This window comes from Lissotriton vulgaris, chromosome 1_1 (genome assembly GCF_964263255.1).
Source record: "Lissotriton vulgaris chromosome 1_1, aLisVul1.2, whole genome shotgun sequence".
NCBI classification, from domain to species: domain Eukaryota; kingdom Metazoa; phylum Chordata; class Amphibia; order Caudata; family Salamandridae; genus Lissotriton; species Lissotriton vulgaris.
In genome coordinates, this window is record NC_141685.1 from 129,123,472 (window position 1) to 129,142,547 (window position 19,076).

Below are 19,076 nucleotides of genomic sequence, written 5' to 3' on the forward strand. Positions count from 1 at the left end.
TCAAAGCTTTTGGCAGCCTGGTTGAAATTTGTTGTTTTCGGAGAGAGCAAGCGGAATGTAATTGGCAGCGAAGGAATCTAGGTTCATTTTATTCCAGGATCTGCTTAGTTTATATTCTTTCGTGGGGTGGGATTGTGTTAATAACCCATTCAAATGAAACTTTATTACCTAGTGGTCAGACCATAGGATGGGGGTAGGTTGATCTATATTTACATTCGGGGAGTTGGTAAATAATAATAACAATAATCATAATTATCCACATTTGTAAAGCGAGAACAATCACCCGTAAGGGTCTCCAGGCGCTGGGGGCCGTCGGGAAGATTAAGCGAGCTATTGCCCAGAGTCACATGGTGCTGGGCTAATCTGCCGCCGGCACCGGGAATCGAACCGTGATCCCCAGATTACAGTGTCAGTTGCCCTGGCCGCGGCGCCACACCTCTAGGGTGTGGCCTGCGTCATGCGTGGGGCCGGTCACCATTTGTTTTAGACCTAGGGTTTCAAGACTGTTGATAAGGTCATGGGTATGAGGGTCTGTATTAAGCTCGGAGTGAAAATTGAAGTCGCCTAGTAGCAGAAAATTATCGGCATCTAGGACATGTGGTGCTATCGTCTCGGTAAGGTTACTAGGGAACCTGGAGAACAACAAGGACCGCAACACCACTGCCCTCATGGACAACCTCGCAAACCTCGGACTCAAGCAACTGGTCAACACCCCCACTCACTACGCAGGCCACACGCTTTATCCCGTCTTCTCATCCAGCAAGGACATCACCTTCAGCCACTCTACCGGACTTCACTGGACCGACCACAGCTGCGTCCACTTCAGCTTCAGAAGAACAATGACCCACCGCCACCCGCAACAGGTTCCTCACAGGAGCTGGAGCAAGATCACCGCCGAGCAGATCACCACCTCCCTCAGCCAGAACCCGCCCGCAAGCACAACGGACCCCAACGAAGCAGCCCGCAACTTCACACAGTGGCTGACCTCCTGCGCAGACGTCCTCGCGCCACTGAAGAACCCTCCCAGCAGACCCAGAAGCAGGAAAGCCAGCTGGTTCACCGACGAACTCAAGGACTCCAAGAAGAACTGCCACACCCTCGAGAAAGCCTGGCTCCTCAAACAGACCAGAGACAACATGACCACCCTCAAACAAACCACCCGCAAGCACCACCAGCTCATCCGCAGTACCAAGAAGAAAACACTGAAGGAACGACTGGACAACAACGCCCACGACAGCAAGGAACTCTTCAGCATCGTCAAGGAGTTCTCCAACCCCAGCACCGGCAAAAACGACATCACTCCTTCTCAAGACCTCTGCGACTGTCTCGCCTCGTTCTTCCACCGCAAGATCGCCGACATCCACAACAGCTTCGGCGCACCAGCCACGCTCCCCACCGTCGAACCAACGCCCCCCACCGTCACCCTCGGCACCTGGACCACGGTGACCACCGAAGACACAGCCCGCACAATGAACACCATCCACTCCAAGTCTCCGACCGACCCCTGCCCCCACCACGTCTTCAACAAGGCCCACTCCATCATCGCACCCCAACTGCGGGACATCATCAACATCTCCTTCAACACCGCCACCTTACCGGAGAGCTGGAAGCACGCCGAGCTCAGCGCCCTACTGAAGAAACCAACAGCGGACCCCACCGACCTCAAGAACTTTCTCCCCATCTCGCTCCTCCCTTTTCCTGCCAAAGTCATAGAGAAGACCGTCAACAGACAGCTGGCCGCCTTCCTCGAGACGAACGGATCCCTTGACCCCTCGCAGTCCGGTTTCCGAGCCAACCACAGCACAGAGACCGCCCTCATCGCAGCCACCAACGACATCAGAACCCTGCACGACAACGGGGAAACAGCGGCCCTCATCCTCCTGGATCTCTCGGCAGCGTTCGACACTGTATGCCACCGCACCCTAGTCCATCGCCTGAGCAACACAGGTGTCCAAGAGAAGGCTCTGGAATGGATCATTTTGTTCCTCACCGGAAGAACACAGAGAGTCCACCTCCCCCCGTTTCGATCCGAGGCCACCGAAGTCATCTGCGGCGTACCGCAAGGATCATCACTCAGCCCCACCCTCTTCAACGTCTACATGAGACCCTTTGTAGCCATCGCACGCCAACACAACCTCAACATCATCTCCTACGCCGACGACACCCAACTGATTCTCTCCCTCACCAGTGACCCCGCCAACGCCAGAACTAGCCTACACGAAGGGATGAAAGACGTCGCCGAGTGGATGAAGAACAGCCGCCTGAAACTGAACTCAGACAAGACGGAAGTCCTCATCCTGGGGTCATCGCCCTCCACCTGGGACGACACCTGGTGGCCCCCGGCCCCAAGCAGCGCACCCAAGCCAACAGACCACGCACGCAACCTGGGCTTCATCCTGGACTCCTCCCTCTCGATGACCAGACAAGTCAACACCGTCTCCTCATCATGCTTCAACACCCTACGCACACTCCGTACGATCTTCCGATGGATCCCGACCGAAACCAGGAAGATGGTCACCCAGGCACTCGTCACGAGCCGACTGGACTACGGAAACACCCTCTACGCCGGAACCACAGCCAAGCTACAGAAACGGCTCCAACGCATCCAGAACGCCTCCGCCCGATTCATCCTGGACATCCCCCGACGCAGCCACATCTCCGGACACCTGAGGGACCTGCACTGGCTCCTCGTCAGCAAGAGAATCACGTTCAGACTCCTCACCCACACACACAAGTCCCTCCACGACCTGGGCCCCAAGTACCTCAACGACCGCCTGACCTTCTACACGCCCACCCGCCAGCTACGTTCGATAAGCCTCGCCCTCGCCGCTGTACCACGCATCCGAAGAGCCACCGCCGGAGGAAGATCCTTCTCGTACCTGGCGGCCAAGACGTGGAACTCCCTCCCCACCCACCTCCGTCTGACCCAGGACCATCTCGCCTTCAGGAGACAACTCATGACCTGGCTGTTCGAGCAATAGCAGACCCCCCTTCCCCTAAGCGCCTTGAGACCCTCCGGGTGAGTAGTGCGCTATACAAATGCCTTGATTGATTGATTGATTGATTGGGAAAATGGGTTTTATTTCCGGGTGGCCTATAGAGAAGGGCACCTTTCCAGGTTCCCCCTTTTGCGTTCTCCATGGAGAAAATGCAGATTTCACCCCAAGTGGCCTGCACGGCCTCTACCATATTAATTATGGTAGTGGTTCTGAAGGCAATAGCTATGTCGCCGCCTTTCTAGTTTTTCTGCCCAGTCTAATTATTTGGTAGTCAGGTGGGAGAGCCACGGAGAGGTCGGGTTGCAAGAGTTCGTGAAGCCATGTCTCTGTGATTACAGTTACAGTATAGACCAATTCGGTGTTTATGTTCTGGTTGTTCTGGACTGAGTAGAGGAGGTTTAATTTTGTTTTTTATTTGTTTGGCTTGTCCTTTGATAGGAGGATGTTTTTGAATAGAGGGTGCCCTGATGTTATAAGAGGGAATGGGGCCAGCTACCAAAGGGTAGGCTTTGGTAAGTGAGAGAAGCTCCTTGCTGGTATATTGAATCGGAGTCATTGTTAATGGTAAGGGAGAATTAGGAGGGAGTTGTGGATGAAAATGGGCAGGGTGTCTGGCGTTTGGCGTCGGTCTGGCGCGGACGGACGCAGACGGGCTTGCCTTTGGCGCGCATCCGCTCAGCGCACCTCTTTTTAGCTAAAGGAAGTGGGCGGGACTACACCAGCGCATGGACCGCTGATCTAGCGTCCAGGGAGGCAAGGGAGCAAAGATGGCCATGTTGATTTCCTCCGCACAAACGTCCAAAGCCGCGGCAGACCAGGGGGAACACATTCAAGGCAGGGTATAGAGTCAAAATATCGAGTTTTTTTATTATCGACTAGACATAATATCGAGTAAAAAATATAGAAAAGACATAATATCGACTAGACATAACATAGACTACCAAAATATCGACTAGGAAATTTTAATATCAAATAGAATGGACATAATATCGAATCAAAAATATAGAATGGATTGAATATCGACTAGACAGAATATAGACAACTAAAATATCGAATTTAAGGTAAGTTAATATTAATTTTTAATTTTTGTGTAATATAATTCTGTAGCGGGTTGTGGGTTTATAGGGGAATAGGGTGGGAAGTAATTTAATTATAATTAATGAAATATGTTATTTTATTTATTGGTATTTATTTAGAATTAAATGTTAATTAAATATTAATTGGTATTTAATTAAAATATAATTGGTAATTAATTTTAATTGATAAATATGTTAATTTTAGTAATTTATTTTCTGTAGCGGGTTGTGGGTTTATAGGGGAATAGGGTGGGAAGTAATTTCATTATAATTAATTAAATATGTTATTTTATTTATTATTTTTTAAGAATTATTTGTTAATTATTAATTGGTAATTAATTAAAATATAATTTGTAAATTATTGTAAATGCTTAATTGATAAATATGTTACTTTTATTACATTAGTTTCTGTAGTGGGTTGTGTGTTTATAGGGGAATAGCTTGGGAAGTAATTTAATTGTAAGTAATTACATTTTTTAAATATACTTTTGTGTCTAATTTTTATTTATTTTTATATTGTAAATGAATTTATTGTTAATTGGTAAATAATTAGTATTAGTAGGTGATTTTAATTATTAGTTAATTTTTATTTGTAATTTTAATTGATTAATTAATATATTTTATAAAATTGTAAACTATTTTAATTATTTTTTAATTGGTATTAATATTTATGTTATTTATATTTATATATGAAGTATTTACCTTCCCCACTATTGAACTCACTGGAGTGGGAATAGTAATTTTTACCCCTACGCTATCCAACGCTTTCCCTACTGTTGCACTCTCTGGAGTTGGAATAGTAATTTTTACCCCTACGCTATCCAACGCTTTCCCTACTGTTGCACTCTCTGAAGTAGGAATAGTAATGTTTACCCCTACGCTATCCCTACTGTTGCACTCACTGGAGTGGGAATAGTAATTTTTACCCCTACGCTATCCAACGCTTTCCCTACTGTTGCACTCACTGGAGTGGGAATAGTAATTTTTACCCCTATGCTATCCAACGCTTTCCCTACTGTTGCGCTCACTGGAGTGGGAATAGTAATTTTTAACCTTACGCTATCCAACGCTTTCCAACGCTTACCCTACTGTTGCACTCTCTGGAGTGTGAATAGTAAATTTAACCCTCTCGCTATCCTACGAAAAAAATATTGTATATGTTTTGTTTATAATATGTATATATATATATATATATATATATATATATATATATATATATATATATATATATATATATATATATATATATATATATATATATATGGAAAATCAACTCCTTGCAGCTTCGCCTTGCGTAGCCACGATAGTACGCTACGCCAGCATAGAAGGAGATATATATATATATGTTTTAAAAAAAATTTTTAGGTTACATTAATTATTTATTAATTTTAAGTTTATTTAAGTATTTTAAGTATGTTTAAATTAATTATATTTATTATTATATTAGTTTTAAATTACTTTTAAGATATTTAAAAAATTCGATATTTTTACTGTCTATATTTTTTCTTATCGATATTTTGGAGTCAATATTTTTGTACTTACCTGTTTGTAGATAGGAAGTCGATATTCTGGCATTCTATATTTTTACCTCGATATTTTGGCAAGTCGATATTTTGACTGTCGATATTCTGTCAGTGATCCACAAGGCAGGTAAGCAGCGCAAGATACCATTTTTAAAAGTGAAGTTAAAAGCGCTATTGCGTTGCAGACAATCGCTCTGTCTGACCTGGTGGAATTTTTTTAAATCTTCAGCTGTGTGTCTGCTCGGCGCACCTCCTTTTAGCTAAAAGAAGTGGGCGGAACTACGCCAGCGCATGGACCGCTGACCTAGTGTCCAGGGAGGCAAGGGAGCAAAGATGGCCGTGTTGATCCCCTCCGCACAAACGGCACAGGTCGCGGCGGACCATGGGGAACACATACAAGGTAGGAAAGCGGCACAATATACAATTTTTAAAAGTGAAGTTAAAAGCGCTTTTGTGTTGCAGACAATCGCTCTGTCTGACCTGGTGGATTTTTTAAAATGTTTAGCTGTGTGTCCGCTCGGGGCACCTTTTAGCTATCGGAAGTGGGTGGGACTACACCAGCGCATGGACCGCTGACCTAGCCTCCAGGGAGGAAAGGGAGCAAAGATGGGTGTGTTGATCCCCTCCGCACAAACGGCACAAGCCGCGGCGGACCAGGGAGAACACGTACAAGGCAGGTAAGCGGCGCAAGATATAATTTTTAAAAGTGAAGTTAAAAGCGCTATTGCGTTGCAGACAATCACTGTCAGACCTGGTGGTTTTTTTAAAATGTTCAGCTGGGTGTCCGCTCGACGCACCTCCTTTTAGTTAGAGGAAGTGGGTGGGACTACAACAGCGCATGGACCGCTGATCTAGCATCCAGGGAAGCAAGGGAGCAAAGATGGCCGTGTTAATCCCCTCAGCACAAACGGCACAAGCCGCGGCGGACCAGGGGGAACACGTACAAGGCAGGTAAGCGGCGCTAGATACCATTATTAAAAGTGTAGTTAAAAGTGCTATTGCGTTGCAGACAATCTCTCTGTCTGACCTGGTGGATTTTTTAAAATGCAAGCAGAGGTGATGGCAAGCAAAAAAGCAGTCTTCAAAGGAAGCAAATAGGACAATTATGTAGGCGCTCAGAGGGAGCACACATCAGATAAGTGAGGACAAGATTCAAATCCTACTGGGGCATTACGAAAGGAGAAGGAGGAAAGAGATGAGTAATGCACTTCAGAAATCTGTTAACAATAGGATCGATGGCCATGCTCAAGAGCTCAGCGTAGCAGACTCTTCGTGCCCAGTTAGGAGCCACAAGAATGACTTGGGACTGGTCGCGTTTGATCTACTTCCGCAATCTTGGCAGAAGTGGTACAGGCGGAAAGGCGTACAGGAGGCCGCAACTCCACTCGCAACGAAAAGGGTCGCCGAGTGAGAGCCGCCTTGGAAACTCTAACACGCAGAACTGCTGACATTTGAGCGTTCTCTTCGGTGGTGAATAGATCTAACCAAGGCTCTTTCCACTGCTGAAGGAGACCTTGCACCACCTTCGAGAGAAGATGCCATTTGTAATCCATTATGCATCGGCAGCTGAGTTTGTCCGTCCTGCCGTACAGTGAACCTGTTAGGTGTTGAACCACCGGATGGAGGGCAAGAATCTGCAGGGCTCCACATTTCATAGTGTTGATAAGATTAGAGACTTTCTCTTCAGAAAGTGGGGTGAATGTACTTATTACCAGGAAATTGTAGGTTAGTTTATTCACCGTACGTTCCTCCACTGTATCTGTCCCTGAAGATTATCTGGTGTTATCTTAAAATCCAGGAATATTTTATTTACTTTGGAAAAAAGAATTCGGCTAGTTCATCACAGCTTTTTGGTTGGGAGTTGTTTAATTTTTATAACCAAAGGATGAAAGTGATTTAACTGTGTTGAACAGTAGGCTGTAACTCTTCCTCCAAAATTGCTATTGGTGCCTACATTTTCTTTTACATTTCTTGAGATCATAGGAGTACCATGGCGCGAAAGGCGCAGACAGATGGTTAGTCTTCAATCTAAAAGGCCCTACTTGACAAACTGACTAGTAACAATGTGCAAGATGATTAGCCTTGAGTAGCTCAAGACTTTCACTGATCAGAAGTAGCTCTCACTTCAGAAAAGGTTGAAGACCCCTGTTGTAAACACTTAATATCCTCAAAATCAAATAATTTGAAAAATGCAAAAAAAAAAACAGAAATGTGCTACAAAACAAAGAGTTTCCGTTGGGCCAGTCCTGTAAAAGATAGGATAGGCATGATGCAAATTGTGAAAGGGAGATGGGCACACATGTTACTTCCACCCTTTGCAAGTGGGAGTTCAAAAATATGGATCCATCCCACAAGGTTCTGAGTTTCCCAGAAGTGTACTGAACCCCAGACCAACCGGAGCCTTGAAGCAGCAAGAGTATATTGTAGTTACCAGACAGCCCAAGAGATCTAGAACCAGCAGAATCTACCCTCCTAGACTCCACAAAAGAACAAAAAGGAGTTCGAATAGCCTAGCCCTTTTCCATGCCACCCTACCACACAGCACTGCCACCAACCCCACCCACCACCATAGCCCCTTTCCCCAAAACACTGCCATCATCCGTTTCCACAAAACACTGGCCCTTTCTGCTTGCCCTAAAGCTACTCCCTCACACTGCAATCTACCCTCAAAACACTACATGGCTACACTGTCTGCTTCTGCCATAACACTGCCCTCTATCCTGCCACCCCCACCCAAAGTGACCCCTACCCTACCATTGTGCCTATTGCCAAACACTACCGTCTACACTCACCATTGTATCCTGAAAACACTGGACCCCCAGCACCAAAACACTAGTGAGGGAAAGCTGGATGAGAAGGTGTGAGTGGGAGCCACCAAATAAAGACCAGAGGGCTCAACCATTTGTTTTTTCAAGCAGTGGATGGGGCACTGGCGCGTTTGGTGGGCCCCTTTAGAAAAATATTGGTCCACTGGCCCCGGTGTTCCACTGCATTTAAATCTTGTCTTGTGTCCGGTCCCACCACATCCCCCATGGGAGCTGGACCCCTGCATTAATATACTGCCCCCTCTCAGGGGCCACCATGCTGGTTTGCCCACGCCCCCTTCGATTTCCTTGCCTAGGGCACCCACAGCCCTTGGCGAGGATAAGGAAGAACGGGCAAGCTGTAGGAGTGGAGGAGACAGGCGCACACTGCTGCAGCATGCCAGTATAACATACCTGATATTCTTTTTGCCCCGTTCTACGACGTACAGTCTGTTCTCTCCTCTGGCTGCAGAAGAGTCCATGCTGCAGCCAGAAAGGTCCTACTCTCTGGTGGTGGAGTCCGAAGCCCTCCAGATGAATGCAAAACAGCAGGCAGGCCGGTGAGGAGTAAATAAACCAAGAACACATCACTTGCCTGCTGCTAAAACTCGTCCTTTATTGGCCCATTGGCGAGCGCTGGATCAATGCAAGGACGAGGTAGCATTCACTGGAATTTTTATGAAAAATGCAGATTTGTTACAAAACTGGCGATTTTTTTTTGCAGTTCGCTAAATCCTGGAGTGTCTCAATGACAATGCTCCCAAATGTAATCATGCCCTGTGGGAAACAGTGCCCCAAACTCTGCCGGCGAACACAAGCTATTCAGGATAGATGTGTTGCAGCAAAGTTTGTACTATGTTGTGACTTGGACTTAGCCTTTTGCTTGGGTCAGGCGACTGGCTTGAGTATAGAACTACAGTGCATTGCCAAGATTAGGTCTATATGGTTCTCTAAAGATACCCGAGCATCGTTAATGGCCAAGCTATTCGATGGCTCTCGCCTTTTAAGCAAGAAAGTGGACTAGGCCCCAGGCAGATTCCTTTGGTCTGTCTGCCTCCGCCACGCAATTTCATCACAAATCTCGTCCCCTTTTGGTTACTGTAGGGTTTTTCAATACTGCCAGCGCCAGACCCTGCTGCAAACCCAACAGGTCTCCCAGTTCTTTCAAAGCCATAGCACATAAAGCCAAAGTCCGGGATATCATGCCACTGAGGGACCTGCTGCTACAACTGGTGCAGCTGCAAAACCTCTTTGTGTCCCTCCAGACACTGACTCACCCTATTGTAGGCAGTATCCAACATTTTCTCCAGTGAATTAGATTATGCCAGTGGCAGACCCCTCTTCCTATTCCACCCAGACTTAACAGTGGCGACGGATGTATTACTTCTGGAATGGGAAGGCCATATGGGAGATAGAGACTAGGGAACCCTTGTGACCGGCAGAGACCCAACTCCACAACAAGTCACACTTGAACTTGTTTGACAGTGAGCTGAGGATTCACTGGCTGCAGTTGTTTGGTCCGACGAACGGGCCCTGGATCTGCTTAATTGAATGTGACTTCCTCCCAGGTACGCTGCCCCGAGATACAGAAGAATCCTTGCTGGGTTGTATAGAATATAGTTGAGAAGCATATTGGAGAGGCGGCGATCTACCGTCCTGTTGAGACCACGGTAATTAACTGGAACGGTCGAAACATTGACTATACAGGGGCTATTTCATATAAATTATGTCTTCTAAGAATCGCCTTTGCTTAACTTGTATTGTACAAAAGTATTTACAGCCCTGTTTCTGTGTACAAAATGTGGATCGGACGGTTTTTTCATCATATCACTTTCATCTTGAGCACTGTGCAGTCATCACTCAACGATTTATATATACACTTGCTGCTGAAAATACAATTAGATTTTTTGGAAATGAAAAGGCCTCGTCTGAATTCTAATCATGATAAAAATGGTGAATTAATATCTGCCCAGGACCTGCATATGTGATACAGACCTGTGAGATAATAAACTCATCGACCTCTGTAGTTGTTCACAGTGCGCATGGGAACTGCTTCTATGTGTCTACGCTTGTCACTTCTAGAGCAGAATGATGTCGACACTGAGCTGCATGATGTCTCCTACTGCGGGCAGCAGGACTGCTTTAAAGTTTGAGGATCAGGTATGGCGTGTGGGAAATATTCACACGGTAAGGAATCTGTAGTTAAAGGAGTATCCCCCAGAAAGAGCGGTATCGGAGGCAAGTAACTGGTTTGTTATGTTTTCCTGCTGTTGTTTATTATCTAATTCCGGGTGGTAAACTCTGCTTGCAGAGTTTCCCGTACTCAGCGGAGCTTGCGGAGTTCCTAAAAACTCTGCACCGTGGAGCGTAGCAAGGTTCTTTTTCAAGCTCGCGCTCTTCAACGTCATGTACTGGAGCGAGGAAAATCCACCTCCTGATGAAATTTTACTTGCTTGCGCTGCCAAGGTCTAGTTGGCGAGCAAAATCAACTTCCTGGTGAGATTCGTTATCGGATATCTCAATGCGAGTGGTCGCGGCAGGTCACTACCACTCGCGTTGAGAAACCTTCCTTCGCATTGACAAAGCTGCCGCTCGAGTAGAAGCAGTTGCACCCTCTTGCGCTGCACATGGTGCCATTCACAATGACAACAATCGGAGATCAAAATCACCACGAACGGCATGACCCTAACACACTCTGCTGCTCGTAGAACTCCATGTAGACCGCCAGAGTTTTTTTTGACAGTTCTTTATTGAGGAACACCGCCTAGGCTTAATCTTATCATGAAAATCTAGATTTCAGTCATATGTTAAGAAACAAGGGTGAGTAGAAACCTTTTGGGTGGAGAAAATTTAAGACATTAATATTGTGAATTTTTTGGTAATTAGTTGATTTTTGCAAGTACTAACACTTCTCTGTGTCAAGTAAAGACCTTGAGAGTTTTGTAACTTTCAGATACTTAAATTATGGATTTTGTTGCAATTAGAACATTTTCAAAACCTGAAATTTCTTTGGAGGTTGCATGCGGGCAGCCTAAGTTATCCTGCAAGAGTTTCTTGATGAATCCTATTGCAACTGCAATATGTGCTCTCTCATGTAAAGTCAGGTTGTTAGAAGCTTTTCTGCAACTCAAGATAGGCCTTACTTTTCACCTGGTGTGGATGCATTTGTCATGTTTAGTGAGATCTCCTTTCTGAGTAAAACGTTTATGGCTTTCCCCTCCTGTATATGGCTTTAGTCCAGTGTGAATTCTCTCATGTGAAGTGACATGTATTCAAGACTAAACCTTATCTGACATTCAGAACACACATAAGGCTTTTTTCTCCCGTGTGAGTTGGCTCATGACAAGTGAGAAGTAATTTGTAACCAAAACTTTGCTTGCATTTCGAGCACTCGTAAGGCTTTTCCCCAGAGTGGGACTTCTCATGAAGCATAACACTATCTTTCAGATTCAAGCTTTTATGGCACAAGGGTTTACTACAGTGTGGAGTTTCTCATGGTGAGATTGTGTTTTTCTCTGCAGCTTTTCAGGCATTCAGAGCACTCATAAGGTTTTTCATCAGTATGGAGTCGCTTATGGTTAGTGAGAGTGTGCCTATTAAATAGGAATTTCTGGCATTCATAGCATTGGTAATGTTTTTCCCCTCTGTGCGTCTGCTCATGTAGTGTGCGATTGCGTTTACAATTTATGCTTTTCTCGCATTTGGAGCACTGAATAATTTTTGATGGTGAGTTTTCTTATGGTGCATGTGTACATCTCTACCTCTGAATCTTTTCTGACATTTAGAGCACTGATGTTTTTCCCCCAGTGTGGATTCTCACATGTGCAGTGAGATCACGTTTACGGATGAAACATTTTTGGCATTCGGAGCACTGATAAGGTTTTTCCCCAGTGTGGGTTCTTATATGCTGTTTGAGATGGCGTTTATCACTGAAACATTTGTTGCATTCAATGCACTGATTAGGTTTTTCCCCAGTGTGGGTCCAAGTATGTTTAGTGAGTCTTCTTTTGTCATAGAAACATTTCTGGCATTCAGAGCACTGATAAGGTTTTTCCCCAGTGTGGGTTCTTATATGATGAGTGAGACGGTTTTTATTACTGAAACATTTGTCGCATTCAATGCACTGATAAGGTTTTTCCCCAGTGTGGGTCCTAGTATGTTTAGTGAGTTCTCCTTTGTGACAGAAAAATTTCGGGCATTCAGAGCACTGATAAGGTTTTTCCCCAGTGTGGGTTTTTATATGCAGCGTGAGCCTGTTTCTGTTAATGAAACATTTCTGGCATTCAGAGCACTGATAAGGTTTTTCCCCAGTGTGGAATCTCAAATGTGCAGTTAGAAGTGATTTAAGTTTGAAATGTTTTGGGCATTCAGAGCACTGATAAGGGTTTTCCACAGAGTGGGTTAATGCATGTCGATATAGACACCGTTTGATACTAAACCTTTTCTGGCATTCAGAGCACTGATAAGGTTTTTCCCCAGTGTGGATTCTCATATGCTCAGTGAGATACGATTTACTGCTGAAACTTTTTGGGCACACTGAGCACTGAGAGAGGTTTTTCCCAGTGTGGATTATCATATGTTTAGTGAGATGATATTTACTGCTGAAACTTTTTGGGCACACTGAGCACTGAGAGAGGTTTTTCCCAGTGTGGATTCTCATATGTTCAGTGAGATGAGATTTCAAGCTGAAACCTTTTGGGCATTCAGAGCACTGGTAAGGTTTTTCCACAGAGTGGGTTAATGCATGTCGATATAGACTTGGTTTGATACTAAACCTTTTCTGGCATTCAGAGCACTGATAAGGTTTTTCCCCAGTGTGGATTCTCACATGTGCAGTGAGATGAGATTTCAAGCTGAAACTTTTTGGGCATTCAGAGCACTGATGCTTTTCCCCAGTGTGGATTCTCACATGTGCAGTGAGTCTAGATTTAAAGCTGAAACATTTTTGGCATTCAGAGCACTGATAAGGTTTTTCTCCAGTGTGGATTCTTATATGCTCAGTGAGATAATATTTACTGCTGAAACTTTTTTGGCATTCAGAGCACTGAGAGATGTTTTTCCCAGTGTGCATTCTCTCAAATTCAGTGAGATGAGATTGACGGCTGAATCTTTTTTGGCACAGGTAATTTATTTCCCCAACTTGGGTTATTTTGCTTTGATTGAGGCGGGTTTGAACACTGAATTTATTCTCACAGCACGTGTTTTTATAAGGTGTATTCCTAGAGTTACATTTAGTATTCTCTTGCTTATATGCCACGGTACGAGGGAACCCGATTTTAGAGTCAAGCTTGTTTAGATAATGTTCAGTGTTTATCTGTAGAAGAAATTGTGTGTAATCTTCTTAACACTTGAATTGAGCAAAATATGTCTGGATGCAGCCCTGTAACACATGTCGAAATGTTTCTAGCCGATAATAGTCTTTTGGTTATAGCCTCTCCGGCAGCAACTTATTTTGTGACTGAAGTTTTTCTCAAATCTATTTGTATAGGTTCTTAGCAATGCAGTGATAAGGTGTTAGTCTGATATTTAATGATTAAACTCAGAAGTACCTTTTTGCACTGAAGTAATGGCAGTAACTGAGAACATTAGAACATGCACAGTACTATTGTGGCTCACCAGTCGCAGAACAACAGTTAATTTTACCCTTTCTATGTTTGGTGTAAGGTGTAGTTCTGAAGACGAGGATTTATTTACATTAGCTATAGCTAAAATGTATGTTGTGCAACTCGAATAAAGCTTTCTACCTACCATTAGCTATAGTGCAACGGTGCTCATTTAATCAGTTTTTACATATCCCTCCTGCACAACAGAATGTTGAGGCGATTTACATAGAATTACAGAACAGTACACATTAAAAAGGAAACAATCTTAGATGGTCATGAAAACAATAAAGTGGTGGATTTTTAAGGTTTTCGCCAGAGTGAGCAGAGTGGGTCGAGGTGTTATATCCCGAGGCAGATAGTCTCAAACTTGTGTGACAGGTTATAAACGGTTGTTGAACAGAGGCGATTTTCCAATCTTTTGGTTGTTAATGAGTCAGCTTCGGAGTCTTCTTTCAGAGTCTTTTCTTTGATGGTTTGCAGAAGAAACCTTTTGTTATATCTTTCTTTTATGCAGTGTGTGCTTCCTCTCTGAAATGACATGATGCTTTAGATGAACGTTATTCTGTCATGCTGAGGTAATTTGTCTTTTTGATAATATTTCAGATGAGGATGCTGTGATTGTTCTTTCTGTGATTATTTCTAATGCTGTGTGCACAGATATGGCTTTGCTCAGGGTTAATGAAATGCTAAATTAGAGACTTCACTTACAAGTATAGTACTTTCCTCAGCTCCCGCTTCCTCGCCACACCTAGATTCTGGAAATTGTTTAAACTTAGAATGCTGGATGTCCTTCAGTTTTTCAAAATAATCCTTCTTATGGCACTAACATTCAGTTGCCTGGTGCTAAATCTTGCTTTCTTCGTCCGTAATTTCAATCACCTATAGTATTAAAATTAAATAGTTAATACATAATACATGTAAATTTCCCCAAATATAATTTACAAGCCATATCAATACAGAATTGCAGAATTTTGAAAATGTTGAGCTGTTCTTCAGACAGAGCAAAGTGTAGAATGGTAGCCTGAGAGTACTTGGATGTAAGAGTCAGGATTTGTAGAATTTCCAACATTTTATTAAGCTCACAAAGGATAAATGTACCCTATGGACTTGTAACATAGAATCCCAAAGGCAGATCTTAAAGTCATGTGGACTGGCACCAAACAGATATTTAAAAAAGAATCCTATAATTTATTTTTAATGTAGATTTTTGAGATGGGAATTTCCCCTCCCCGGACAACAGGTGCTTTCCTCTGCCCTGAGTTACCACCTACTTGTCTCTGGTACCCTGACTTTTGAGTTCTGGCCTCTGCCGCACGCAAATCTATTGTGTGTTGCAAGGACTATGCCTAGACCTATCCCTCAACTACGGTCCAGAGTATGAATCAAGGGCAATGAAATTAAGGCGTACTTTCATGAGTCAGATAGTTACTAACTGGTACTATACGACGGAGCAACTCACACTGGCTGTTAGAGGGTCGGAGTTCCCTGAGTTGTGGCGACCCTTCTTGACCCTCCTGGTGTCCGAATTTCGAGAGTTGACATGCCCCAGATATCTTCGACTACTGCGTCTTCCAGACACGCAGATTCCTAGTGACAGTTCCACGAAAATTCATACAAGATTACGCTGATCAGGGCGTTGCCTTCCCCTTCATCCCTTCCAATTTTACGTTTTTCGGTGGACATGGGACGGGTGGGGCGGGTGGGGGATTAGTTTGGGAAATTCTTTATTTGTTCTTCTTTTGTTGATTCTGTGGACCCGCTCCATGCTTCTTGCCTGTCGTAATGTTATACTTTGAATTCTGTCGTGGGAGCTGAGGGTCCTGTTTTTCTTCTGTCTAAAAATTAATAAAGATTTAAACCATAAATATTTGGGCGTTTTTATTACAAGGGAGCCACAGGCAGGAACATACTCCAGAAATTACGGGATGCCCCACACTTGCGGGCACTCCCGCTCTCCTTACTGGGCCGAGTTGCCCTATTTAAAGTGATGACCCTCCAGGGTCTCCTGTACATCGTGCAAAAAACATCCTTTAAGATCCCACCAGACATTTTCTTTCAAAAGGTAGACTGAGTACTTTGGCTCCTGTTGTGGGATGGTTGCACTTCGTGCTTAGTAAGGTGTAGAGGGGAGAGTAAGGTGGACTGGCAGTCCGGAGCATTCTCAAGTATAACTGGGTCACGCAGCTGGTGGCAGTCAACAACCGGGTTTTTGCGGACCGTGAGGATCCTGCTTACCGGGTAGATCAATTGGCCATGGGCAAGAGAGGTTACCTCACCCCGGTGCTGTATTGAAGAGAGTATGAGTGCACCATATCTACTCATACCCAAAAAGTGGTAAGGGTGTGGAGAGAGGCTACCAAGTGTTTAGGCTGAGAAGGTAAGCTGACTGAAATGACGCCACTGTATGATGGTGATCTCTTAAGTGCAGTGGGAGGATTGCAGGGCTTCACAAAATGAGGATTGATGAGCTTAGAGCGGCCGGGCAATGTGTGGAGGCCAACTGGAAGGACTTGGAATTGGAAATCTCTGCCAGCCACTCTGAAGCGCAGGAATTTTCTGTGTCTGGGTAGAATAGGGACATGAAAATAGGCATCTTGAAGGTCCAGTGTTGGCTTGCAATCCCCTTAAGACAAGTAATTGAAGCACTACTGGGAGAGACAACATCCAGAAAGTTTGCTTCTAGAAAATCTTTTTGAGGGAACGAACGTCCAGAATGGGATGCCACTTCCCTGATTTGGAAGAATCTTTTTTTTTTTTTTTTTAATTTTTGTAAACCTTTATTGTGCAGTAACAGAAGAACAAATACGGGCCCACAACCATCCGGCCGGCCACGATGCCACTTGAAGCATAAGTGCAAGCAATGCGGCGACTCAGTAGCACATCAATACAAAATGACAATCAATTAGAGGTACACTGGATATCACTGTGTTTCCGAGAAACAGGAGTAATGAAGGTTAATTTTTAAAGATTTTTTTTTTTTAAGTATAAAATATTTTTAAAATAGTAAACCAAGGAGAGAGTCCGTGCAATCCCTTCACGACATGAGCGGGCAACATCGTCACGTGAAAACCAACAATCAAAGCTGAAACCCCCCAGGCAGCATGGCGGCTCAAGGATATATGCAAGAGGATTATCAACCAACCATTATGCACCATGTCTACCATCACCCACCTCCTACCAAACCCGTCCGCGGACCCAAGATAGAAATAGGAGAAGAAAAGAGTTTAAGAGTGAAGAAAAAAATAAGGCCCATAGAAACTAAAACGGAAAACTAAATTCCCAACCCCCGATCCCCCAACCTACCCGCATGCAGAGGCTACGGCCTACCCCCCCCCCAGCAGTGTGCCTGTCGCCCAATAAAGAACCCGAAATATATACAAAAAGGAAACCATGTAAAACCAGAGGAGGGCCAAATCCAAAGTCTCCCGGACTCCCCAGCCACAAATTTACACTCTACCCCATTTATAAGAACAAGAACAGAGAGCATCAAGCACAAAATTGAGTGGGGAGAGTCATCACATATCACAGCAGTACGTGTTGAGGAAGCGCCCCAGTCCGAGTCTCCACCGGCCAATCAAGCACAAGTTGTAAAGAGAAATCTCCTAGCCCTGGCCAGTTCGCAAGCGTCCCCCTGACCATGGCTCCCGAAGAGGACCCGCCCCAGACAGAACAAAGGAACAAAATGGCCACACTCGGCAGAGAAGAGATGCCCAAAAACAAAATGGACATCGCCAGTCACAATTAGTTCCATTGACCCAAAGGAGGGGCGTTTCCAGGTTCGACCGATGTTGTAGATTACAATGTAGGGGTAGCAGAGCTTGCGAGACGTAAGCAACAAAGGGAACCAGTAGCTGCGCCAGCGGCGCCAGAAACAAAAGTAGCGATACTATGGGTGAGGTCGTAGGCTTCGGCAGGGAAGGAAACACTGTAACGCCCTTGAGGTAGGCGGACAACAGTCCGCAAACACTAACACTGCCAAAAGATCGCTCCTCCATGCCCTCGCGCGGCAACAGTGTAGCCCAGTCAGGAATCAGTAGGGGCAGATCAGTGCAGCGATGAAAACAGGCTGGTGGTGCACATCCCAATGCGAGTGTGGCATCGTCAAGCTTCTTGCACAGCACTCGGAAGCCCTCTCGCCATTCGGATCTCAAATCGGCAAGAGCGGCAAGAACAGAGCCGTAGGTTAACACAGGCTGTTGTTCCATTATCTCCGCGTTACGAGATGCGACACACGGTCCAACACACTGCTCAAGTCCATGCAGGGCGACCCAGTCTTGAGTCGAGGTATCACCCACCATCACCACAAAGGAGCCAGCTGCCATTGCCACCCCGTCAGGGGAATCACAAAAGTGTATGGGCGAAGCCGGCACTGAAAGGCTGGAGTCCAAGCTGTCGGTGTAGTCCGGACACGCTAGCAATGGGCGACCCACAATGAGAGTCCCCCCCTTTTCGGCTCAAGGCGGGGGCAAACTCAGGGGTGAGCCACGGTCGCCGGGCAAGCGCCGATATGGGGTAAGCACAGCGCAGCTCACCTTCAGCGTTCCACAAAGAGAAAGTAGCAGAGTGAACTCCCAATTGGCCGATGTATTCAGTCCGCATAAGGGTCTGTCAATTTCCCTTGCAGCAGGTAGCGTGGTTCAGAATGCCAGCTCCGCCCCGGCTCGACCGTCCTACGTCGCTCCAGCAGCCGGCGGCGGTGCACAATAACACAGGTCCCGGTTCCAGGGCTAGGAAAGGCCGTCAAACTAGCTCGTCAATATCTCCGGCTATCAGGCAGGCAGGGACATCGGAGGAACGCGAACAACAACAGCGCACTTTCACCGTCATCCTGCTGCAGCGCTATCGCAGGATAGGGGTCAGGATATCGTTGCGGGAAACAAAGGCTCGCGGAGCCGGGAGCCTACGCGTCCGTCTTAGTCGCCATCTTGGCTCCTCCCCCTCGATTTGGAAGAATCTTGAATAGAAGCCTGCATCCCCTTGAAGATTCGGTACACTTTGATCGCTCCTTTCCTTAACATGAGATTGATTTGGCATAAAAGTTCCATCAGAAGGGCAGGAGGACCTCTGGGGG

General features: G+C 45.4%; 1 protein-coding gene across 1 annotated transcript; it reads right to left on the bottom strand.

Annotated features, from left to right (window-relative positions):
* Positions 1-12,183: 12,183 nt before the first annotated feature.
* Positions 12,184-13,473, bottom strand: LOC147737757 (uncharacterized). The gene has a single exon (XM_086935254.1). It carries the CDS (start codon positions 13,471-13,473, stop codon positions 12,184-12,186), a length of 1,290 nt encoding a protein of 429 aa, XP_086791380.1.
* Between the last annotated feature and the right edge of the window lie 5,603 nt (positions 13,474-19,076).

Bases quoted from the DNA above. Each gene is read 5' to 3' on its own strand.
- LOC147737757 (XM_086935254.1), bottom strand. From the start codon at position 13,473: ATGCACACTGGGAAAAACATCTCTCAGTGCTCTGAATGCCAAAAAAGT.